This window comes from Falco naumanni, chromosome 4, assembly GCF_017639655.2.
Source record: "Falco naumanni isolate bFalNau1 chromosome 4, bFalNau1.pat, whole genome shotgun sequence".
Lineage (NCBI taxonomy): Eukaryota > Metazoa > Chordata > Aves > Falconiformes > Falconidae > Falco > Falco naumanni.
Window position 1 is genome coordinate 76,284,580 of NC_054057.1, and position 24,581 is coordinate 76,309,160.

Below are 24,581 nucleotides of genomic sequence, written 5' to 3' on the forward strand. Positions count from 1 at the left end.
GTGCGTGATATACAGCCAAAGCACACTCAGATGAACATCACCCATCCAGCCTAGCACTCAAAAGAGTAGGGTGCACGAACATTGTTTTATGTTGGTGGCCTCAGCTTGCATGCTGTGTTCGGTAGCTGGAGTGGCACAGACCAGCAACAAGCCTAGGTGTCATCTTCTGAAGGCATGACAAAAGAGTGTCAGAAGCTTTGAACCATTGCCTTGGGGTCTGCTGGGGCCCCTTTGCCTGCCTCCCCCTGACTCTTCTATGTCCTGACATGCAGGGGATGAGGGCTGCTCACAGGTACAAGTGTGTGGGACTCAGCCAAGCAGCCCCCGTGCATGCTGGGCAACCCAGCTCGGCATCGGGATCACTGAGAATGGGGACTTTTCATGTGTTTTGGAGGAAGGCAGAGTTGTGGTATGAAATGTTATGTGTCTGTCCCAGAAGGAAACATGGTTAAGGTGTGGGAAGCCGTGTTTCAGTGATATGAACATGAGAGGAAGCCTGAGAGAGATGGCTGATTTCCCACAGCAGCAGCAAGCAACAGACTAACGATGCAGTCTGTCTAGAGCAGAGCAGACGGGAGCCTAGCAGGCCTGGGTGAGCTTGTGAGCTTGCCTGAGCCAGCATGAGCAGGGCCGGTGTTTTGTAGGTCACTGGACTCCAGAGCAGCAGCAGGTGATGCAAAATGATACTGCGGGACCATGGGCTTTTCCCACCTGGCCAGCCAAGCCAGGGTAAAACCATATCTTCTGTGAGGTACCACCACACCTGGGCACCTGGCATGGCTATTTGATGTTGCAAAATAATGACCTTTATCCTTATGAGTCTGTCCAGAGCGCTTGGTGCTTCTGATACAGCTGCTGTGACAAAATGACAGTGAATGGCTGATTTGTAGGGATTTTCTTTCCTTTTTTTTCAAGCCAAGAGAAACAGAGACACTCGGGCTCCGGGGAGCACCTCAGCACCCTGGGACCCTGACACCCCGCCCCGCTGAGCCAGCAGGGTTTCGCAGTATTCACTGTCACTGGGACATGTCTGGGATCTGTCATTCCCCTCTTTCTGTGCAGTGGGAGGACGTTCTGTGCAGGGATTGGGAAAGGTCCCGTGTTTTGCTTGGCTTGAAGGAGGAACCCTTGTAGCGAGGGAAATAGGGGCAGTAAAAATGACTGCTTGGGTCGAGAGGGAGGCGCATGGGCCAAGGAGCTGATGTCAAGGCACCGGGGGCCGTGGGAGTCTCCCCCTGGCTTGGTTGGCCTTTGCCGGGAGAGGTGGCGGGTGGCCATGGCACTGGCAGAGCCCAGGGGACCGCGCTGGCAGCGCCCGGGCTGCTGCCCTCGGAGGTGATGATGTCTCCGGGTTGTGATTCCCAGCAGGACGCGGAGCCCTGGCCCTGCCTGCAGCAGCGCTCCTCTCCTCCCTCCGCTCCTCTCCATCTGCTCTCTCCTGAGCTTCTGTTTTGGACCCTTCCGCGCTTCCCATCCCTCCCCTGCCCCTCGGTGCCCTCCCGGGCCGGGGATGCGGGGGCAGGCGGGGGGGGTGGGTAACTGCACCGCAGCTCTAGTGCAACCAAGCACCTCCAGCTAGGGCACTGCTGCCTGCCTTACCGTGCTAAATGGTATCTGCGCTTCAGGAAAAAAAAAAAAAAAAAAGAAGAAAAAAAAAACAACCAAAAAACTTCCCATGCTGTCTCTAGGACTAGCTTTAAAAAGGATTACACATCAATACCCAGCCACCCTGCTCACCCCCACCCTCCGCCACCATTGTTCTTTCTGAGGCGCTCCTCTCACTTTGATGATGATCACTGGCAGAGTTTCAAAACGATGTATTATAAAATCTTCAAAAAAAAAAAAAAATCCAGTTGCCATAACGTAATGCAGATTTTTGTCACCGCTCCACGGCTTCTGCTTTCAATTTCCAGTGAGGGGGAGAGACTCGGTCGCAGTCAGATGGAGACCAGCTCGCATCCCCGATCCGTGGGCCCCCAGGCAAAATCCCTGGAATTTGTTCCTTACTGTTTGAAGGCAAAGCCGAGGGAGGAGAGTGCAAAGGGGCGGGGGGGGGGGGGGGGGGGGGGGGGGGGGGGCGGGCGGGAGGGGGGTGCGGAAGGAGGTGCCAGTGCCTGGGGCAGATGGGCACAAGCCCACCCTGTGCCCCAGGTGGAAGCAGCCGTGCACCTCTGGAGCCCACCCCGAGTTCATCCAGAGCTCACCCCGGGTTCATCTGGAGCTCACCCCGGGTTCAGCACACTTGAGCAGGGATGGGAAAACTCGTGCAGGAGCAGTTTTTCATGGAGAGGTTGGGAATAGCACCATGCAAAGTTTTGGGCAGTGATGTGAGATCTCCTCGTGTCTTTAGGCTTTTGTTGTAGCCTGTCTATGTGTCTGTCTGCCCTGCCTCGAGCCAAGCACCCAACCAAAGGGCTGACTTTTGCTCCCACTGAGCACCTGCTGCTGGAAGCAGATAGGCTGATGCTTGGCTCCAGTTCAGGGCCCAGGAGATCTCAAAAGGCTGGGAAGACCACAGGCAGGGCAGGCTGGGGGGACCCAGTGGGGCTGGGCTTCACAGCTGGCACCTCTGCCCGCAAACAGCCTCACCTCGTGCTTGGTGCCAAGGCTCTGGCTGCCTGCGAGAGCCCCAGCCTGCCCTGTCGCTGCTGCACGTGGTCGTGCAGCCCGTGCATGGCCCAGCTGCAGGAGGTGAGAAGGGCCGGGGCAATCGCTGCCAGCTAGTGCTCCAGCTCTGACAGCTGAATTGAACTGTTTGCCACACATCTCGTAAGCTGTTATCCTGCCCAGGGCTGCTGTCGCAAGCCAAGCAGTCTGCTGCTGGGATCGATGCGAAGAGCAACCCAGGTACCCCAGTGTATGACACTGCCACATTAATTGCCTAGTTTATTCTCCACCTGCTGTCTCAGTAGAAGGTTTTGCAGCTGCAGAGGTTTGGGAGGGTGCTGGGGTAGTATTCCTGTGCATAAAAAGACTCAGGACACTTCTGACAGAGCAGTTACTCCAGGGCTATAACCTACCCACTGCAGCCTCCTCCTCAGAGCCTGAAAATCAGGTGAGCTTTCCCCAGGCTTGCAGCCTGACTATGAAGTTGCCGCACGCTGTCACTGCCATGGTGGGAGGGATGGTATGCAGCTCTCCAAGCAAGGAATGCCTCCGATTTTTGAAGAAAAGGAGCCATTTCTGAATAGTTGAGAAGTTTCCAGGTTTCATATCACTGCATTATGAGAGCAGGGCTCGCTTTGAACCAGGCAGCCAGGGTCAGCCCTTGTCACAGAGCAAAGGGACCTGGTGGTGTCCATGGCTCAGGTGCACCTTCTGCTTTAGCCAGGGTGGGTCTGGAGTCCATCCCTTGGGAGCTTCTTGGGCTACAAAAGTTTCCTGGGCACCACAAGCAACATACTGCTTCTGCAACTTTTTCTTTCCCTGGTGGCACTGTGCACCTGAATGGACTGTGCCTGGTAAATGGGAACCCCCCTGAAGTTTAAGGGTGTCCTGAGGGACCCTCACTACTCCTTCCTCCAGAACAGACCTCACTGGACTTGCAGCTTGCCATGTGGGAACTACATCCCAGTAACTGGAAAGCTCAGGAAGACTGGAGGGAATGGGAGAAGCTTTTGGCTTCACTCTTGGAGAACATCCTTGAGTTTTGCAGAGGCTTTCATTTTGGAAGGGTTGACCATCTGCTACTGAGAAATGGTGACCCAACCTGTAGTGTCCAAATGCAGACAAAAGTCATCTCCAAGGCCCAATATCTTCATATGTGGAAGCCTTCCACAGATTCTACTTGAGACAGCAGCACTGCTGGGTCTCAGTTCTTGAACAGCATCAGTGCAGGAGTCCTTGCTCATCCCGTGATTGATTAAGCTATGGATAGTTGGTAAGTAGCTGAACACATTTGAAAACTTAAAGTGACCCCTCCATCCAGTGCAGCTGTCAAGCAAGTCCTGACTGGAGCTGATACTGTCCCTCGTGGTCCAGGAGTGTCCCTAACTGGTCCTCTATGACTGCCACCTCTTGGCTGGCGACTGAAATCTCCTAATGGTAGTTACGTGGAAGGTCAGTCTACACTCTTGTTTCCTGGTTCTCTACCAGGGACCACAGAAAACCATCCAACCTGGCCATAGCTGCTCTTCTGCCCACCGCCCGTGCTTCTCCATCCCTCAGTGCCCTGCATGTCTTGTGGGTGGCTGCCAGGAGTATGGCAAGGAGGTGACTTGGAAAGCATCGGCTTCACAGCACTAGTTCTTTGTGCCATCCCTACCGTCTGATCCTAAAAGGGAGCATTTTTCGGAGAGTTATGAGCCTGTGCAAACAGGGCTTTATAAGGCAGCATCACTAATATGGAGCGTAACCTTCCTACCCACAAACATCCTGATACCCTTTCTGGTGTGAGTTTGGCTTTGTAAGCCAAGCCAATCTGATCAGGAAAATCCTGGGGAGAAAACAAACAAGGAGCCCTGGGAGGAGGCTGGAAGTCGCTTTCCAGAGTCAGAGCAGATGTTGTTTAGCAGACAATGATGCCACAGATGTGCCTTGGCTGGCTGATCCATAAGGCCACAGCAGCCTGGCCACTGGGCAGAATGGGCTTTGTCCCCACACTCCTGGCTGTCCCGGCCCTGCTTCAGCCTCTCTTCCCCCGGCAGCTGCTAGGACAGGCTTCAGGAGCATCGAGGAGATGGGGGAGCCCTCCGTGGCACGCTTAGTCACCCCTCCTTCCCCTTCCCTGGCCCATAAGATGGCATTTCAGGGTCAGCTGCTTTTGTCCCAGTGCTGATGCCAAAGGTTGTGAAAAACCCTTTTTCCCAGCTCAGCAATGCCCCGCTCCTCCCAGCCACAATGTCTGCAGCTCCACGCAGCAGGGAGAGGCCAAAGCCCCAGGGAAGGGACTCCTTATTTAAAAATTTTATTTCCCTTCCACTTCTCAGCACTGCTGCAGCCGTGTCCATCCCGTACCACCCCCCCACACACCCCCCCTCGATAATGAGCTGTTGTCTTGTGCAGCATTGAGAGCTAAGTAAGCATGAAAAATTGGAACAATAAAGAAGTAGTTCTGGGACAGCAAAGCCCCATGTTTGACAAGGCTAATTCCACACCCCCCAGCCTCATTTTCTTTCAGGCACCTTCCCCCTCCTCGCTCCTCCTTTATTAAATGAACTGGCTTTTATTGGGGTGGAAGCTGGGTTTCCTTTTCCCCTCTCGCCTCCCCCTCTGTTCACATGTAATTTGGAGAGTTAATCTCCTCAGGCAGGAAATGTTGTTTCTTTCACTCTTTCTCTCCAGCCCTTTCCATTTGGCTCTTCTAATTGGGGCCCAGACCAAGGAAATGGCCACACCACAGAGCCCAAGCAGGAAGAGGGCTGTTTCTGCTGAGGGGCCCTGAGCATCCCTTCCCACTGCCCCAGCTCACTTTCTCCCCTTTGGCAGATGCACCCTTTGGCCAGGGACAGGGGTACCCATCTCCCCTTGGACAGCCGGACACCCCAGCTGCCCTGGGGAAAGCGGGGCTGGAGATGTTGCTTGGCATTTCTGCTTCTTCTCTGAATTCTTCTTCCTGCTTCAGGTCAAGTCACTCAAAGGTTTCAAGGTGTGACATCCAGAGCCATCTCCCCCAGCTCTCCAGTAGTAGGAAGGAACTTGGCTGCTAATATTTTCTGTGGAATCTCTCTGAAAGTCATGACGCTGTAAAAACCCATGGAAATCTCTTGATTTTTCCTGATGTTTTCCCCCCAGTTTCTTTTAAATAAAATAATTCAGTTTTAATAAAAAATAGAGAGCTGGGTTTCTCCACCCACCGTCTATCTGTCTTGTTCCTTAGGCTGAAGGAGATATACAGCAATCCCTCTTGCTGGCACGTGGGGCACATGGCCCAGGGTGGACATCATCTTGTGTGGTGCTGGTGAATACAACTTGTAGTACAAGCAATCGTGATTGATAGTACTATGAGACCTGATTGTTCAACACTCACTAGATGAGGGCTTCCTTCAGAAAAGACAACTAAAATCAGAATCCATGCTTCATTTAAAGGCAGCACGATACCATGCCGAGCTTTTTTTTTAATAGAGAATCCCAGGAAACTACCTGAAACTCATGGAAGAAACCTTTCCTAGAGCAGAGCGAGGCTGGGCAGGAATAGACACTTGGAGCAGCCTCTGAAGATGCTGGCTTGATGCGCGCCAGCGTGTGCAGGGAGGCATATGGAGGCTTGAAAGGCTTGTGATGGGAACAGCTGTTGGAGCCTGGTCTGCTGCTCAGAGCAGTGTCCTGCTCCCACTGTGCCCTTTGGATGGCAAGGTGCACTGGGGACAAAGCTCCAGGACACCCCTCGTTTTTTCTGCACCAGCCTTTAGCTACTCCCGGCTCCTCTGGACACCCAGCCTGGGGGGATGAAGCGGGACTGCTCCTGGGTAGGGCTGAGAAAGGGCAGTTATCTGCCAACCAGCTGGGAGGCTGTGGAGACTCCAGCCTCCTCCTAACCACAGTTTGGCCTGAACATTCCCAGCTCTCTGGCAGCCAAAAGCTTTTGGATCACTCTTTGGCACCATTCATCACTCCCAACAGGGCAGTGATTCACGCCGGGAGGCTAATTATCATTGAATTCACTCATCCCTCTATAGATAACCTCTGGAGGAGGCGATGGCCTGTGGCTGCATGTTCATCACCTGCCATCCCCGACGGGACTCAAATGCCAGGGCAGGTGGGGGAATCACAGAGGACCCTGTCTGCATTCTGCGGTATCAGGTACTACCTGGGAGGGAGAAGCTCAGCAGGCAGCACCCAGTCGTGCTGCAGGAGAGGCATCACCTTGCTGCAACATGTACCATGCCTGGATTGATGGCCACGGGGTCCCCTGCTTAAACACTCTGTTGAGAAAAATAGGCTGCTCAGCATACTGTATGCAGCGGAGGAGACTGAGCTCTGAGAAAAGCTGCCAGATTTTAGGACTAGATAACCAGATCTTTGGCATGAGTTGATGCTGTCCTGGAGAGAGCAAAGCTTTGCTGGTCCATGCTGGGTGAGTGTTCAGCCTCTGGAGTGGGAGGCTGGGTGGCTGAGGACAAGGATATCTGGAACGGGGATGTCCTCACTGGGGTGTGAATGCAGTAGTGTCTGGCTGTAAAGGAATTGTAGAGGAATGAAGCTGGGTTAATTAACATTGATAATATACAGCTGTGGGCTGGCTTGGGGTGGTGGGTTGGCTGGTGTGGATAAGGTGCAGCTGTGGCTGGTTCCTGCTAAGTAGTTAAATAGCTGTAAGGGGTAGGGGAGAGGAGCAGTGACTGAAGAGAGACCTGGAAGAAGCAGAGGGAGGTGAGCGAGTGTCCTGGATGTATGAGAGACAAGGAGAAGGATGCAGCAGAGGCAAGAAGCAGGACAGACTGTCTTGAAGAGGATGATGAAACAGCACAAACAGTAGATGAACTGTTGAAACCTTGTGGGGCATTGGTGGCTGTGCTGGGGCAAGGTGCAGAAACTACTTATTGAAGTTAGCCTGGTATGGGGTGGTAAAAGCCTTGTTGCAGCTTGACAGTTTTGAGAGTGCTGTGGCATCTGGCTGGATCTGGAGGGAAGTGAGATATCACTGTAGGCAGAAGTTGCTGTGACCCACAGGCTGTCTGCCATCTCCACTCACCTATCTGGGGAGACTCTTAGTCCAGTGAAGATCTCGGTCTCCAGCAAGCTCAGATCCCAGAGCACATGAACCAAGGGGACAGACTTTTCTGGAAGACTTTTTTTAGGCAGTGTGGGAAACCCTGCTCCTCCCCATGCCCTGTGCCTCTGCATGGGGACTTGGGAGCAGTCCCCAAGCTGTGCCTGCTGCTGGCTGCAGAGCATGTGTAGGCTGCACGTAGCTCAGGGCTCACTGACCTGGGCTCAGGGCTGCATGGGAAGCTGGCTTTGCACTGACAGGTTGATCTGTGCATGTAGAAAATGAAGGGCTATATGTTGCCTGCAGTGACACGTAATTCCCTGCACAGATGCTAAAGAGAGCTATACCTCTCTTGGTGCACCCCAAAATCATCTGGGTGGAGGGATGTGGTTCCTTTCATTTAAAGCAAATCAAATCCCAGCAGCATCCCCCTGAGCTAGCCAAGATGCCTGGCTCTGCTTCCAGTGCAGCCTTGCCCTATAGCAGCCTCAGACCTTCACCTCCACTTCCCTAAAACTTGACCACCTGGAGCCAGGTGAGAGTGCTTGTGCCAGGCTTAGGTCATGCTGTGGTCATCGGGGAAAGGCAGCGTGCCCTGCTCGGTACCTCCTGTGCTGGACTGCATGGGCATGTGTCCTCCATGGTATTGCAGCATTACACAGGGCTGTGCCCTGGGTTGTAGGATCCAGACGCAAGTGGGAAGCCAAGCTGTTTGGGCACGTCCCCAGCTGCCTTCAGGAGCTCAAGGCTCGGACTGGGAACAGGCAGCAGGGGCTCATGGGCATGGCACCAGGACAGAGATAAAGGGGCCGTCCAGCGGCTCCCAGGGATGGCATAGTGCTGCTGGGTACAAGTAAGGCCTTTTGATGCTGCCGTGTGGCAGGGGAGGGTGGTGGCGATGGGAAACCCGCGGCAGAAGCTTCTCCTCGCAGAGCCCGGCCGAGGGGGACCAGCCCCGGCCGAGACAGCGCTGCCCAGCGTCGCCGCTGCGGCGGGACCCCGGCGCCTCGCCCGGGTGCCCGAGGGACATGGGAGGCCGTGCCTACCCCGGAGTGCGGCCAGGAGAGGGTTAACCCGCTCCCCCAGGTCCTTTGCAAGAAGATGATGCCACGCTCTCCAGCTCACAGCCTGCAGCCTTCCCCGGCCCGCCCCCCCCCCGCGCCCGTCAGCGCTCTGAATAGGGAATTAGTTTTGCCTGCGTTTAGACCTCTTAATTAGCTATTCTTTTTGCTGGGCTGGGGAAGAGGAGGGGCGAGAGGAGACCCTCACGCACCCCCAGCTGAGCCCTGGCCCTGCTCCTGGAGCAGCACAAAGGAGCGCAGCAGGCAGAGCCATCGGAGGGCGCTGGGGACGCCAGGACCTGTCAAAGCTTGTTTCCCACCTTCCAGAGCCAACCTTTTCTGTCCCAGCCAGGAGACAGCCTGCCTTAATTGGGCTGAAAATCTAATCATTTGTACCTCCGGGCCTGGGAAGGGGGCAGGGGCGGGTGCGCAGAGCCCGCAGCCGCGGAGCGGGGCTGGGAGGAGGCGGGAGAAGGGACAGGAGGAGGATGAAGACGAGGGGGAAGCGTGTAATGGGGAAAGGCAGGACGGAGATGAGGTAGGAGAGGGGTAAGCAGAGTCCTAGAAAGTGCGTAGGCTTGTGGAGGAGCCGAGAGGGCAGAAAATTACTTTTTTAAAGAAGTAGATTAGAAGTCAGTACTTTGAAAAGGGAAAAAAAAAGAAAGTGAGCAACTGAAGGGTGGAAGAGAAAGATAGCAGCAGAACACGTTAGCCACTTTTCCTGATCTCAGCCTGCTCTGATAACTTGACCAAGGCTGTCTTTGTCATCCTCACATGTCCCACCAACATCCAGAGCCTGAGATGCTCCTGCATCGCGGGCATTGTGTCTGTGTGGCTCCCGTCTTGGCATCTGCTTTCTTCTTACGGATTTGACACCGCTTTCCTGCCCCTTGGGTGCTGGAGGCTTACCCCTCCCACCTCATAATAACATGTGCAAGCCTAGCCCAAAAGTGAAGAGCAGGGAAAACTATTCGAATTGCGGCCGTGCAGCTTCTGCCATTGCTCACATTTGTGGGGCAATGACTGGTGCAGCAGCTGTGCTCCTGCTTTATCTCAGCTGAAGGTTTTCCAAAGCTCGGGCTTTCTGTGTTCCCTGTGATATCAGGGCAGGGCAGGGGGGTGCCAGCCAGTGTGCTAAGCTGTGTTTAGCTCAGTCCTGGTGGCTTTGCCACCTACCTGGTATGTGCAAGCTAGGTCTGAAGAGTGAGGACCAGCCCCAGGTCCCTTGTATCTTGTCAGTGCTGCTTCTTTGCTTACACCACTTACACCCTTCTGCTTTAGATGCCTTTACATGGTGGCTGGGGGCCTCCCCATAAAGCTGACTGTTTTCAGGCAACTTTGTAAGGGCAGCCGTGGATGACAAGCCTGCAAGCAGTGCTGCCCTGGGAGCCTGCCAAGGTGGGCAATGGTCTCAGTACCAGCACTGACAGAGCACCAGGCATCAGTTCTACAGCAGTTGCTCCCCAGAGCTGCTGGTAAGACTCCTGCAAAGCTGGAGATTTTATTGCTGGGAGCCAGGAAGAGCAGATGCTCAGCAGTACCGCTCCTGGCTGGGCAGGCAGGGAGGGCAAGCCAGGGCTTTGGCTTGATGCTTATCCATCCCAGGAGGTCCTCAGTGTGTGAGGAAAGGACAAGCCTAAGGGGTTCATGGGCTTGTGAGTGGGTCTGGGCACAGAAGGCCAGGAACTGCTAACCCTGCAGCAGCAACATCTCTGGGCAGTCATGTGCAATGGGGAGGGTTTCAGGCTCTGGTTTCAGAGAGCTGCTTGGGGAGGGGCTGCTCAGAGGGTGAGGTGATGCAGGAGAGCACACAGCTGGGACAGGGCAGGGTGCTGGGGTGCCCAAAACACCTACTGCTCTGCAGGGTGCCATCCTTTGCACAAGGCACCTGTGAATGCAGCTACCGACAGCAGCATAGAGGGCTGCAGCGGGTCCCAGGTCAGCTGAGGTAGCTCTGTCCCAGCCAGTGATGATGACGAATTGCAGACAGATAGAGGCAGGCGATCTGCCCTTGTGATACCCTTACATTTTCTAGCAATTGATGTCTTAGTGACTTCCTGAGCCAGGAGCGGTTTGCGTGCCATCCCATGTAATAGCCACCATGGAGTCTGCCCTCAGTAAATTTGTCTAATCTCATTTCAAAGCCGTGTGTATTTTTGGCCTGCGTGGCATCCTGTGGCAATGAGGTCCACAATTTAATTACACGTCGCGTAGGATAGTAATGCCTTTGGTCTGCATGGAACCCAGGGCCGGCTTGTTTCATTCATAACTTCTCCCTGTAACCTCAGCTTCCTGATTCCAGTGGAAATTAGTCAGCGAAATGCTAGGACTCCCGTGACTGGTGTCCTTTTAGCTGGAGAAGTCTATGGAGGCACGCAGCCAGGGCTGACCTTGGTGGAAAGCATGGGGAGTTTGAGGCGAGCAGGATGCCCGTGCTCAGTGAGAATGGAGGGGCTGGGCTGGGTGATGCTCCTTGCCATCCTGCTGCAGCAGGGAGAGGATCTGAAAGATCCATAGGGGACCAAGGAGAGCAACCTCAAGGGGTTCTTGGGGACTGGGGTTCCTTGGGCAGCTCATGTCACCAGTTGGAGGCATGAAGCTTGGGACAAGGAGTCAGTGGGTGTATGCCATCAGAGTGAGATCGTGAAGCAAAGCAGGGTCCCAAGAAGAGAAGGGGAAGGGCTGCGATGGTGCCGGAGCCTGCACCAGAGCTGGACAGAGCTGTAGCAGAGGAAACCTGGAGCATCTCCTACTGTGTTGCCCCAGAGTGGGGCTGCCCTGAAGAGTGCAGCAATGGAGCCCCTCAGGGGTTGATTAACACTGATGTAGACCCTGGTCTTTAACACTGCTACCCAGTGTATCTAATCTTAATCTCTTGTGAGCAAAGGGGGCATTGCCAACATACTAAAAGTACTGCTTGAATAACCAATGTCCAAATCTTTCCAGCCCAGCCCAGCTGAATTGTTACAAGACATGACAGACAAGGTGACGAGCTACAGGGTAAGATACTGGATTTTAGTAGATTATCCCATTCAGCGTGTCCACAAAGCCTGGCTCCAGTGAGGCTCCAGCACGGCCAGTCTCCAGCCAGGTCCCAGTCAGTGCTGCCTCCTGGCACAGGTGCAAGAGTCAGGTTGATTTTGTCCCTTTTTTGAGCAACTATTGCTTCTGGCTTTGTGCAGGAGTCAAGAGTCCAAGAACACAGTAGGAGCCCTGGTGGTGACCAGGAGGTGATGGGACAAGGACTGTGGATGTCTGAAGGCACTGAGAAACATGACTGTAAGTTGACTTGGATAATTCAAGTTGCCTTGAATAATGAGGAACGTCCTTTGGCACAGAAGGTCAATAAATCACTCGCTCACTGGATGAAAACTGCCAACCCCCTGCTGTGACCTGGAGCAGTTTCAGGTCTGGGCTTCACATCAGCATGGAGGGAAGGGCAGGATGCTGTTGTGCAGCAAGTGCTGCCTTCCTCACTCTTCTCCAGCAAGGAGATCATGTCCTCCCTGTCCGCACCACCCCTGCCTGCAGATGCCTGCCCTGCTGGCGCAAGCCCCCAGATACAGCATGCTGTAAATGGTCACCTCCTTGTACCCCTTCCTCACCTTCAAGTCATGCATTCCCCACAGCCTGGAACAGGAAGGTCTGGACAGCACTAAATGAAATTTTTGAGATGAATATTTTATTGCTTTTTTTGTTAAATGCAGACTCAGAGCAATCAAGACTTGTCTTGAATTTAGATCAAATTAAGCAAACGGTTTCCTCTGGAAAAGAGGAAATGTCTGGAAAACTTTCATTCAGACACTGAAAAATCAAATAATTCCTATGGACGTCTCTGCCTGGTTGGTGAAGTGGAGCTGGGCGCCCTGTGCAGATGCCAAGGGGAAGCCCATTTACGAGGGTGCAGGTGCAGTTGTCCCTCCCTGGTGCACTCCCAGCTTCTTGCATCTGGTGCTTGTGTCCCCTCTTCTGTGGCATATGTCCTGGACCCCACACCATCCTGTAGCAGCCGGCTGCACAGGCAAGGGCTGCACAAGAACTGCCTCTGCTGCTCAGTGACACGTGGGGTGCCGAGGAATGCCGTAGGAACCAGCAGGGTGCTGGGGCTCCCTCCCCTCCTCTGGCCACCACGCAGGCCAGTGCTGCCCTCTCTGCCTGCCAGTGGCTGGCCCTGAATGAGCACCCCAGTTCAGAGGGCTCTGAGGCTGATGATCCAAGGCTTTTGGTTTCTTTACCAGTTTTTGATGAATAAACTACTGTTTCTGCCAGTGGAGCCCATATAGCCCCCAGAGGGCCCAGGCTGGATGACATGAGAAGGAGGGATTTCTCACCTGGGAGAAAAGGTACTGAAGAGCCCATCCTCACATGAGAGCAGATATCTCACAGCTCTTCCCAGCTCAATACTATTTCTTCCCTCAGCTACTCTTTTGCTGCTGCCCTCCGATGTCCATCAGGAAGGACAAAGGCCACATCAAAGTGTCAGCTGTACCAAGAGCATTTCTCTCGCTCCCTTTGTGGTTCCCTTCAGGGCTGATAAAAGACCCAGAAGCTTCGGGATGTGAATCCTAGTTGTGCAGCTTCTTTTGCAAGCATTCGCATGAGGTGTGCGGGAGTGAAACACCCCAGGTCAGAGCAGTGGCCCCTTGCACCCACGAAGGGCTGCACAGGACGGGAGGGTGAGTGGGAGCCAGGCTCAGCTCGGCCGCTGATGCATTTGAACTCCTTTGCCGCTAACTTTCTGGCCAGAGGGAATGACTGACAGAGACTGATGGTGTCTCTGCCTGTGTGTAATCTTAGAGCCGGCTGGATTTGGGAAATCTCTTTCATTGCTTTAAAAAAATAAGCAAGCGACTAGACTGAAGGGTCCCGATTAACCGGGAAAATCTGGGCAAAATGCAAATGCCTTCTCAGGTTCTTGCCCCTGCCAACCTTGCTGTGTGTCCCAGGGGAGGGCGGTGAAGCCCAGCTCAGGCTGCAGTGCAGGAGGTACAGCTCGAGCCCCAGGGAGGGCCAAATCCTGACCATACCACAGCCATGTGAACAGATCCTGAATGCAGAGCTGGAGCTCCCCTCCAAGCCACCCAGATCTGGAAAGGTCTTTGGATGAGGAGCGCTTTGTAGGCACTGGGATTCACTGCTGGTCCTGCAAGCCCTCCCCTGTCTGCCCTTGATGGGTCATGCTCTGGGATGCTCATGCCCTCTACGCCACAACAACTGCCTTCCTCCTAGGCATCACACTCCTCAGGGTCTGTAATTCTCCCAAGATACAACTGTCAGAGATGATGTTATTACGTTGAATTATTATTCACAGACAGGCTTTTTCAAATAGGAATTTAGGGAGGATTTCACACCCACCCCCTGGCTCTGCCTGCTCCCTTCCTACGTGGTCCCAAAAGTCACCCAGTTCCATGTTTATCTCCCTACATCTCCACAGCATCTTAGGGACAAGTAAAGCTGGAACTGAATCAAGAGAAAACGAATGTATTGTCAGAACACAGCATAGAGAAAGCCGCATGGGTGCAATATAAACTCCCCCAGGGTGTTGACCAAAGCCTACAGAAAGCTGGAACGCTGTAGTTCAGGCAAGTTTTGAACCAAGTAGGTTTCTGCATGCAGGAAAGCTGGGATGCTGCTGTGTGTCTTGCTTTAGAAAGACCTTTGTCAAATATATAATATTGTCTTCCATGGCTGAAATAAATTGAATTTGCAAGGCTGGAGTGAGAAATGCCAGGTGGAGCATCTGCAGCAGCAATTTTCCCGGCTGCCCAGCCATAAGGCTGTGGAAAAACAGGAGGCGGCTGGCTGTGCACACTTTCAGAGCTGGTGTGACCTCCAGCACTGAGCCACAGAAGAGCTCCAAGCCAGCACCAGGGTCCCCTTTAGATGGTGTGTGAATTGTTCCAGGGCGAAAAAAAATCTCTTTCATGAGGAGAATCACCTGGACACCCCTGCTCTGCCCCTCCCAGCTTTGGGATGGGCTCCGTCAAGGCATGAGGTAGCTCAGTGTTAATCACTCTCAGGGGCTAAGCTTAGCCCAGCCTCTGGGTCCCCTGGGATTTAAAGACAGAAGAAACTTGTCCCTCCTGCAGTCAGTGCGGAGCCGACTGCTCGCATTGTGGGGCAGGAGGACGTACAGATTGGAGGTACACATCAGAGTGAGAGGTGGGTGGGAGAGCTCCACAGCAAAAGTATCTTCCTCAGGATAAGCACAAGGTCACATGCTGACACAGAATCCCATTTTCCATCCTGTGTCAGCCCATGCCTCCTGCTGCCCTCTATTAGCTGCTTCTCTTGAGCAAGGGACCCACGCCACTGCAGGGAGAAACGTCCCTCCTGGAGCTACATGGAAGAAGAGGAAGCAAACAGAGGAGCCTTTGCTCTGACTGACCCACACCCCTTGCTGTACAGGAGTACCAGGCTTTGGCAGTGTTAAACCTCACACACACGCTCCTAGGATTGCTCTGGCCTCTGTGGACCTTGGCGTAGTGAGCGATAAGTCCAGGTCCTCAAAAACACTGAGGTTCCCTAACTCCTGGTGATTTGAGCTGTCTGACAGCAGCATCACAGCACGGTTACGGGAGCAAGTCTCTGCCTCCTGCCGGGGCAACCGCTGAAGATGAAAAAATCAAAGATAAAAAAACTTCTTAAAATTAAAAAACCTCAAAGATGAACAAAACCTTGAAGATGAACAAAACAAGAAGATAAAAAAGATTTGTCCATGCACATTTGCCTTCAGCACAGCTCCCAGGACACAGCCCCTTTGCCAAGGGAATGTGTGTGCCTGGGCTGCCAGGCTGGAGAGAAGAGCTGGGCTGCAGACGCAGTGTGGCCAGTGTCACAGGTCCCTTGGAGCCTCAGCATGGAGTTGTCCCAGGCTAGCAGTGCATTAGCTGGCGCAGCAGCAATTCAACCTCTGTGGAGCGGAGTGCAGGTGACTGAACTGCCCACGTACTGCCTGTGCACCCTGGGAGGGCCAGAGCTGGCAGCCAGTGCTGAGCCCTGTCCTGGCTGCCACCTGAGCTGGACCTGCCTTGGGTCCCTCCACCACATGTCCGTTACAGCCACAGCTTGGAGTCCCTGGGATCATCCCTGCTGTGGTGCTCCCTTCAGCCTTGAGCTCACTGTGGTGGGACGTGGGCTTGCACCCAGGGGAAAGCCTGGAGCGTGTTGGCTTGGAAAGGGGCCTGAGGGCAGGCTGGGACTGCCGGGAGCCGACCTGCCGCGGTCCTGTGGGAAGGAGAGCCTGAGCCAGCACTTGGGGCCTGCTAGGAAAGGCAGCAAAAGGAAAGCGCCGTGTCCTCCCACAGTGTTTGCTGGAAGATGGATGTTTGCAAGAAGAGACATGTGGGGAGTGGGTTGGGGATGGGCTGTAGCTGGTTCTTTGGTCCAACTGCAGTTGGAGGAGGTTCCTCGGAGCTGTGTTGGGCAATGCCTGGGTGCATTGTGCAGGGCTGCGGCTTCTCCTCTTCATATTCAAGAGCTCCCATCACCAGCTGCCAGGTGACCATGCATTTCAGAGTGGCTCAGGGCAAAAGGCAGGGCTTGTCAGAGCAGAAAGGAAGGGGTGGCAAATTTGGAAAAGCCTTGTGTCACCAGGTTGGCCTGGGGCTGGTCGTTTGGGTTTGGTTTCCACTAGCAGCAATGCGTTCTCCCTGGACAGGGGCTCTGGAGACTCTGAGCCAAAGCCGCTCCCCTCTGTAACCACCCTCAGTGGTGGGCCATGTCCCCAGGGCATGCTCTAGCCCTTTTATTCAGGACCTTTTCAAAAAATAGCTGCCCTGAGCATTTCTCTCTGCCTTGGACTAGTGTTGACAGCAACTGCCACGTACAACATGACGTGGCAGCATTGCTCTGTGTCAACACATGCGGTGACAGATGTATGCCAAGCGGGTAGAAATCTCAGAGCTCCATGTTGTTGTTTTTTAACTTTGGCGGCTATCCAGGGACCATTCCTGGTCTCTCCGCCGAGGAGCGTTCCTCTGGGTCCCCCGGGAGAGGAAAGCTCGGCCTGGCTAGTTTTCGAGGACTCCATCCTGACATCCTGGCTTTTGCAAAGCCGCAAGGCTGCGTGGTGGATGCTTTGGGCTGGAGAGGGGTCAGGAAGATCAAACAGCTCCACTGGGGGCTTTTCTTCTGCAAATTCCCTCACTGGAGGTTGAGATCGCCTGCCCATAAGCACTGGGCCCAAATGACTGATGCATGTGAGTATTTACATATTTACAGGGCGAATGGTGACAGAACTGCTGATGACTGCAGTGAAACAACCCTCCTTCCTCCTGCCTGTAATGCCAACACCTGCCCAGAAGGAGCTTTGCAGAGGACACCAGTTGAGTCAATAAAGTCTGTTAGGTGGCAAGTGTTGTAGTCACTATGAGTGAACTGAGACCAACCAGACCGTAAAAGGTTCTTCTCCAGCACCCTGAGCATCACCTGTCCCAGGTGCTTAGGCTATAGGACACCACGAATTGGACATAAACAACCCCAGGCTGTAATGGAAGAGGGAGGAAAACTTCGCCTTGGACTTCTTCACGTGTACTGGCAAGAGGGTAGGTTTTTCTGAAGAATTTAGGACATCTAGCACCACTGGAAATGTGCCAGGATTTGGGCAGACTGTTAACTGGAACTGGCAGAGCAATTCTGGGCTCTCAGGGACAGCAGGGGAACGGGGGTTTGGAGTGAGTGGTACCCAGTAAGGGAGACCAAGGTGCCACAGCCAGTGCACAGTGCAGTCATCCACAGTGGAAATGTCAAAGGACAAGCTCCAAGCACCTGATGGGGACTGTAAGATAAAGCTGCATGGAAAACAGGGAGATACAGGGGCAGGCATAGGGCAGGAAATCGATTTGGATTGTAAATGGGTGAGGCAGTGAGGGACAAGGCATAACACCATGGTGCCAAGAGGAAGAAAGTAATGAGGAGCCTGAAAAGCATAAAAACATTTCATGATAAGGACAAAGAAGGGATGCTAGGAAGCTCAGAATAACAAAAATGCCCTGCTTGGTACAGAGAAATTGTATTTCTGAGGCACAAGCAATCTCCCTGGAGTTTCAAGGCTGGTTTTTCTTTCTCATCTCTTTGGCACATCTGAATTTGGTGCAGGGTAAGTGCCAGGGAGGTGCTGAGCTCCCAGCACCACAGCTATGAGGTTCTGCTGGTGTGCTGTTAGTTCGACTTCCCAGAAGAGACCTTTGCCAGATGCTCCTGCACAGCCCCACTGGGGAGGGGCAGCACTGGGCAGCCAAGGGGGCTTTGTTGGGGCTGGTGGCCCATGGCTGTAGAGGAGGGAGCTGGGGGTGAGCAAGGGAGGTACCAGACCTGCACAGATTTAAGCCCCTAAAGCAGAAGGTGGCTGGGGCCACTTTTCTTAATGCCCCATTTCTCTTCCCATCCCATTCCTGATCCCATCCTGATGAGATGCTAAAGGAAACCTGTGAGCTGGCAAATAACCTGATTAATTTGGGGACTGCCAAACTACTCTAGAGAAATTAAACTTAAGTAGGTCTATGATGAGAATGAGAAACACTGTGTGTGTTTCTGTGTCCCCGTGTCCCATTCATTTGACCCTTAGGGTGACATTTTTGCCCCAGGGGGATCCCGTCAGCTAGAGACACTAAGTCCTGCCCCAGCCTCCAGGGTGCAGAGGTGCCTGCCAAGTCCAGCCAGCCCCAGGGGGCTGAATGGGCTTTGCTGTGTCCCCTGCCTTCACCAAGTTTTGGGGCCAACCAGCCACTCTCAGCCTCCAAATTCCTCTTGCTCGAAGCAGACGGCAGGGAACCGTCGAGCCCATGAGCTGCTGCGGGAGGCTGCTCCGTGGACCCCTGCCAACCACTTGCCATGGCATACTTTGGGAACCGCTCCTTTAGACACACTGACGAGAGCAGGATAATGTATTTCTACTGGAAAATAAACATATCTCTAATGAAAACCTGGTGCACCATCGTTTAGACTTTTTTTTTTTTTTTTTTGGTTCCTTAAGTGAAAATTAGGGCTTTTGTCTTGTCAGACCCAAGAAGCCTTTCCTCATACTTGCCATGCCAGCCCATCAGCATTATTTCTCAAGCATAAAGAGAGCCTGGAAAACTTAAACAAGCAAACAGTGCAACAGAAAAACCCAAAAGAGACAAAGGATGTTTGGCTGGCAGTTGTGTTCCCTGCTCTGCTCTGCCCTTCTCTCATTTTTAGGTTTCCAAGCCTGGGCTTCCTGCTCTCCTGGATAGAGCAAGAAGCTTTTTCATGGTTTGAGGTGTGCGTTTGAAGCTTTTGTGCTACAGCTGAAGGAATAGGAAGGACTTTGTAACAAAGATAATTTTGTTCGGTAGCTTTACCCCTGGCTTTGACTTAAATTAGTGCTGCCTGAAACAAACTAAAAGATAAAAAACTTTGTCAGCTGAATAACTGTGTTGCTAAGACAGTATCACTGATGTTTTGCTGCTACTAGGAATTTACTTGCTTGTGGAGCCTTCCAGGGAAAACAGAGCAGGCACTGCCTAAGTTTCAAATGTGAAATAGAAATGCCCTTTTTCTTTTGTTACAGAGTTTTTCAGGTCTTCTTCAGATGGCAAAAGGATGCCGGATGAGGGAAAGAAGCAAAAATAAGCTGTTTGCAACCATTTTAACCTCCAGAAGGTACCTTTAACATCACATCTTTCTTCTTACACGGAATTATTTTGATAAGGCTTTTCTGTATGTGATATGTACCCTTTCCAACTTTAAATCCTTTAATTAAGGGCTAGATTGTGAGTTGGGCTGTGTGCCCATGGAAAGCAGTAACAGGGAAGGTATATGAATGCATAGCACTGCTCAGCCTCTTAGTCCATGCATGCAGCCATAAATAGGATTTTGTCCCAGTGCCTCTGGTCCCGGAGAGAAGGGAACAGAAAGGGGCTGGAGAAGGAGCCTTTGGCTGTTGTGGTGGACTTGTCTTTATTTCCTCCCCCTGCCCTTGAAAAGTTCATGAGAACGCCAAGTGAGATGTTTCACACTGGCTAGCACAAGAGCACAGCGGTTAGCCCACTGCAGATGGACTGCCCACTAGAAAGGTTGGGAGGGTCATCCAAGCCCCCTGCAGACCTTGGTGCCTTCCCCCCACTGCCACTGGGACCTGCCAGGCACCATTTTCCAGGGATCTTGCCTCTGAAAGGGGAAACCTTCCCCAGCCCACCCTGGAGAACCCCTCCTCTCCCATGGGAGACCTGTCGCAGTGAGGAGAGCGTGCCCAGAGCAAAGGCATCTTTGCCTGGTGTGGGATGATTAAGAAGCATGTTTATAAAGTCCAGGAGACAGCTGAAGGAGTTAAGTTACTTGAGTGCTTTGGGATCCTTCAGGATGAAAAATGCTGTATACATGTCGGATTTTATTATTACAATTACAGTCAGATGTTAATCCCCTCACCGGGATTTACTAAGGCAGCAGTGCCAGCAGCAGTACATCTCGCTGAGTAATTGCCCCGTTCCTGACTCTTGGGTGTCTCTGCCCTGAGCTGCTTCTCATTACTGTGTTTGCTTTAATTCTGACACTGCTGAGAGACCTGCATTTTCCCACCCAGCAGCGATCAGAGGCAGGGCGCACATCTGCATGTGCATCAAGGCTGACTTTGGTTCAAGCATCACATGCAGATAGGGCTCAGGAAATTGGTGGTGGAAATGTTCTACTGGCAATATCTGAGGGACAGCAATACCCATCTCTCTTGCAAATTGTTTTGAGAGCTAACGATAAAAGAGCACTTTTGTTTCACAACTGTAATTGTGGAGTGTGTGTGATTCAAATGAGCAAAGAAAATCTCAAGAGTTCAGCAAACTACACTGGGATCAGGGTAGCAGAAATGCACAGCAAGGCAAGAAAGGCTGGATATGTTTAAACTGTGCGCTTTAATCCTATGCACTGTAAATAACCAGGATGCATGTGCCTGGCTCCTGAGCCAGTGCACAGCAGCTTTGTCCCCACGAAGTCCAGGGGATGCTCTGACTCCACGCAAACTCAGGGCTGGATCTCTGACCTCTCCATTTGGGGGGGGGGGGTTGTTTTCTTTTCCTGTCTGAACCCAACATTTGGCATTTCTGGGATGATGAAGAGAGAGAAACCGGGACACAGATGGACACATGCTCTGTTTGTTAGCTTGCTGAGCGAAGCCACCTCTGCACAGGCTTGGTGGGCGCTGGTGGGCGCTCCTGGCTGGCCTGCCATTGCAGCCCTTCACTTTGCTTGGTGGGTCATAAGCACATCACGGTGAGAAATTGGCCCCGCGATCTGCCTCGACCCCTCCGCACCCGGCCTTGGCCCCAGTGGGTAGCTGGTTATCTCATGCTTTTGGGAGGGAGTGACTGGCATGGGCAGGAATGTTCTTACACACTGTCGGCCTGGAGGAACCAGCTGTGTGTCCAATTTCTGGACATGGTTCAAGCGTGAGCTCAGTGCCGAGCGATGTGGAGGTAAAGGAGGTGAGAAGGGTTTGGGTTTTCGCGGCGTTGACACACACCAGGCTCCCACACTCTGCGCCTCAAAGGCTGCGGGTCCACCTCTCCATCGAGAGATTTAGCCCCACGCTGCTGCGAAGGGGGTGAAGGAAGAGCCACCGGTTTAATGGGGCTGCCTGCCGCCCCGTGCCGCACGGAGGATGCCGGGGCCCTTCCCCTGCAGCAGGAGCGCTGCTCCTGCGGGGCTGCAGCCTCCCTTGCGGGGGGTGGGGGGGGTGGGGGGGGGGGGGGTGGCGAGATGCTGATGCCGGGGGCGCTGCGCTGGGGTCTCTGCCCGGGAGGGGCTGTTGGGACACGGTGCCCCGTTAGAGGCTGGGGAGGGCTTCGAAGGCGGCGTGGGCTCCCGCGGAGAGGCAGGCACGGCGGGGCAGCGGCGAGGCTGTGGGAAGCGGAGGCAGAGCGAGGGCCCGGCTACCCGGGAGGTCTGCGCCGCTGCCCGCCCCGCCCCGGGCGGAGGATGCCGCGGGCAGCCGAGGGCTCCTGGCCCGAGCGCGGTGCCGCGCCCGCCGCTGGGGTGATGCCCCGGCGCCTCTCCGTGCGTGGCCCCGCGTGTGGGACGCGCTTGGCGGGGGGCGGCAGGACCCTGTGGCGGCGGCGCTGGCGCGGCTGTCACTCAGCGCGCGGCGAAAGTGACAGCGGGGGCGGGGCGGCCGCGCGCCGGGCGCGTATTTAACCTGGGCGGCGAGCGGCGGCGCGGCAGTGCGCGGCGGGCGGGCGGCGGGCGCGGTGGGGGGAGCTGCGCGGCCGGGGATCGCACCGAGCTGCACCGACCTGCGCTGTGCCGAACCGAACCGAACCGAACCCCACCCGACCCCGCTGGGCCGAGCTGAACCCCACCCCGCCGGGCTGGGCTGCGCCGAGCCGAGCGGCACCGCGGCTGGATGCGCTGAGCGCGGCGGGGCCGACCGGGCCCCCGGAGCAGCAGCAGCAGCAGCAGCAGCAGCAGCAGCAGCATGGGTCGCCGGGGCTGCTGAGCGGCGGCCGAGCCTGCCCCTACCCGTCCGCGCCGAAGAGCCGCGGGCGCCACCGGGGACTGCGCCGGGAGCCCGGGCGCGCCGCCCTCGCCGCGCCGGTGCCGGGGACACCCCACCCCCACCCCCCGCCCGCCCGCCGAGGATGCCCCGGGGGGCCGCGGGCCGCCCCCGCCGCTCGCCATGAGGAGGAGCCCGACCGGGCCGCGGGCGCTGCCGCCGCCCGCCGCCGCCTGAGCCCCGCGCCCCGGCGGTGCCCGCGCAGGGGCCGCCCGAGCGGGCCGCGGCGCCGTGACCCTCCTCCCCGCCCCCTCGCCCGGCTCGCCCGGCTATAAAGGAGGGTTTTATTCTCGGGCTCCGGTCTCACGCCAAACCCTGTCACACCGTCTAGACGAGCTGTCGTGGGGCTCGGCCCAGCTGTCACCATGGCGATGGAGACGAGTCCGCTGTGAATTTTGGGGGGGAGCGAGCGAGAGCGGCGGCGGAGGAGGAGGAGGAGGAGGAAGGCTCGGCCGCCGCCGTGCCCTGCCCTGCCCCGCCGCCGCCCGCGGGGGAGGCACGGACCCCCCGGCGCTCTCGGCCGCGGCTGGAGCCGGCCCGGCGGGGAGCCCCGGGGAGCCAGCGGCCGCGGAGCGAGCCTCAGATGCGTCTGTCACACAACCCCGGCCGAGCTATTTAAAGTAACGGGCCTCGCCGGACTTTTGTCTCTGCCTATTTATGAGTCCCCGGGAGCTGGCAGGCGCCGCCGGGCAGCGCTAGGAGCCGAGCCCGCCGCGCCAGCCCCGCGGGGAAGCCAGCGCCGAGCCGGGGCCGGCGGGCGCCCGCCCGGAGCATGACGGCGATCCGGGCGCTCCTGCTCTGCTGCTGCCTGGGGCTGCTGCGCCCGGCGGGCGGGCAGCCCTTCCTGCGGCTGCGACCCTCGCCCAGCGACAACCTGCCCGTCAAAGACATCGTGGAGCACCCGGACCCCGAGTACGACCCCAAGGAGCAGGACCTGGACGAGAGGACGCTGAGGAAGAAGCTGGGCAGCCATTTCGACCCCGGTTTCATGGCCGTGGCCGTGCCGGGGCCGGCCAACGCCTCGGGCGCCGAGGCGGCGGCGGGGCGGGGGCGGGCGGCGCTGCCCGCCGAGCTGCGGCGGCTGGAGCTGGGGCCGGCCCGGGGGCCGCGCCTGCGGGTGGGCAAGAAGGCGCGGCGGAAGGTGCTGCAGTGGCTGTGGGCCTACACCTACTGCCCCGTCCTCTACACCTGGAAGGACCTGGGCGTCCGCTTCTGGCCGCGCTACATCAAGGAGGGCAACTGCTTCGCCGAGAAGTCCTGCTCGCTGCCCGAGGGCATGTTCTGCAAGCCCGTCAAGTCGGTCACCAAGACCTTCCTGCGCTGGCACTGCCAGGGCTGGTCCAGCCAGAAGTACTGCACCTGGATCCCCGTGCAGTACCCGCTCATCTCCGAGTGCAAGTGCTCCTGCTAGCCGCCCCCGGCCCTTGCACCGCCGCCTTTCTCGCTTGGATGATGGGGGGGTGGGGGGTGCTTTTTTTTTTCCCCCCCTCCCCTCCCCCAGCGCGGGGTTGGGGGGCGGGGGAGAGAAGGAACCGAGGTTGGGTTGGTTTGGGGGCTTTTTTTTTTTTTTTTTTTCCGGACTTATTTTAATGTTATTTTATTTTAAAGGGAAAAGTGAACCCAGGAACTGCAGGGCAGGCCAAAGGCACAGTAAAGCACTACAATCAGATGTCTATTTTTATACGTATATAGCCTTCTAACAAAAGAAAAATAAACTAAAAAAGAAAAAAAAAGAAAAAGAAAAAAGAAAAAATGACCAGCCGTGTAAATAGAGAGATTTTAAAGGAAAGGGGGGGGGGGAGGGGGGAAATTGCAGCTGTTTTTTATTATTATTATAATTATTATTGTTATTATTATTATTTTAAAGACATAGGACCACATTTTAAACCCATCCCCACAGAAAACCTGAGCACTTTCCCTGGTGAAGGGAAGGGCAGAAATTTCCTGTAAAGGTGGATTTTATCAAAAGGAGAAAGGGGTACGGGGGGGTAAAAAAAAAAAAAAAAAAAGGCAGCATCCCCGAAGACAGTTGTTTCTCTGTGTTGTTTTTGTTCCCCCCCCCCCCTTCTTCAGACCTTGTCACTGATGTTTGAACTAATTTGCCAAGCTCTCTAGGGTGGTTGTTTTTTTTAAAGTGTATAACGATTAATTAAGGAGGAAATTTTAAAGAAAAGTACAGATCTATGAAAGAGTGGAATCGTTTTGTTGTGTGGGAATACATATAGTCATGTAGATGTTAAAGGAAATTTTCTGTGTACAGTTTATTTATTTTTAACTTTTGTGTATAGGAAAAAAAGCTAGAGATTATGCCAGAAACTATTGGAAATGTTTACTTGAATATTCCTTTAAAAACATATCAATGTAA

General features: G+C 54.8%; 1 protein-coding gene across 1 annotated transcript; it reads left to right on the top strand.

Moving 5' to 3' along the window:
• Nucleotides 1–22,405: 22,405 nt before the first annotated feature.
• LOC121087242 (noggin-2-like) lies at nt 22,406–23,703 on the top strand. The gene has a single exon (XM_040592029.1). It carries the CDS (start codon nt 22,989–22,991, stop codon nt 23,625–23,627), a length of 639 nt encoding a protein of 212 aa, XP_040447963.1. The 5' UTR covers nt 22,406–22,988; the 3' UTR covers nt 23,628–23,703.
• Nucleotides 23,704–24,581: the final 878 nt, after the last annotated feature.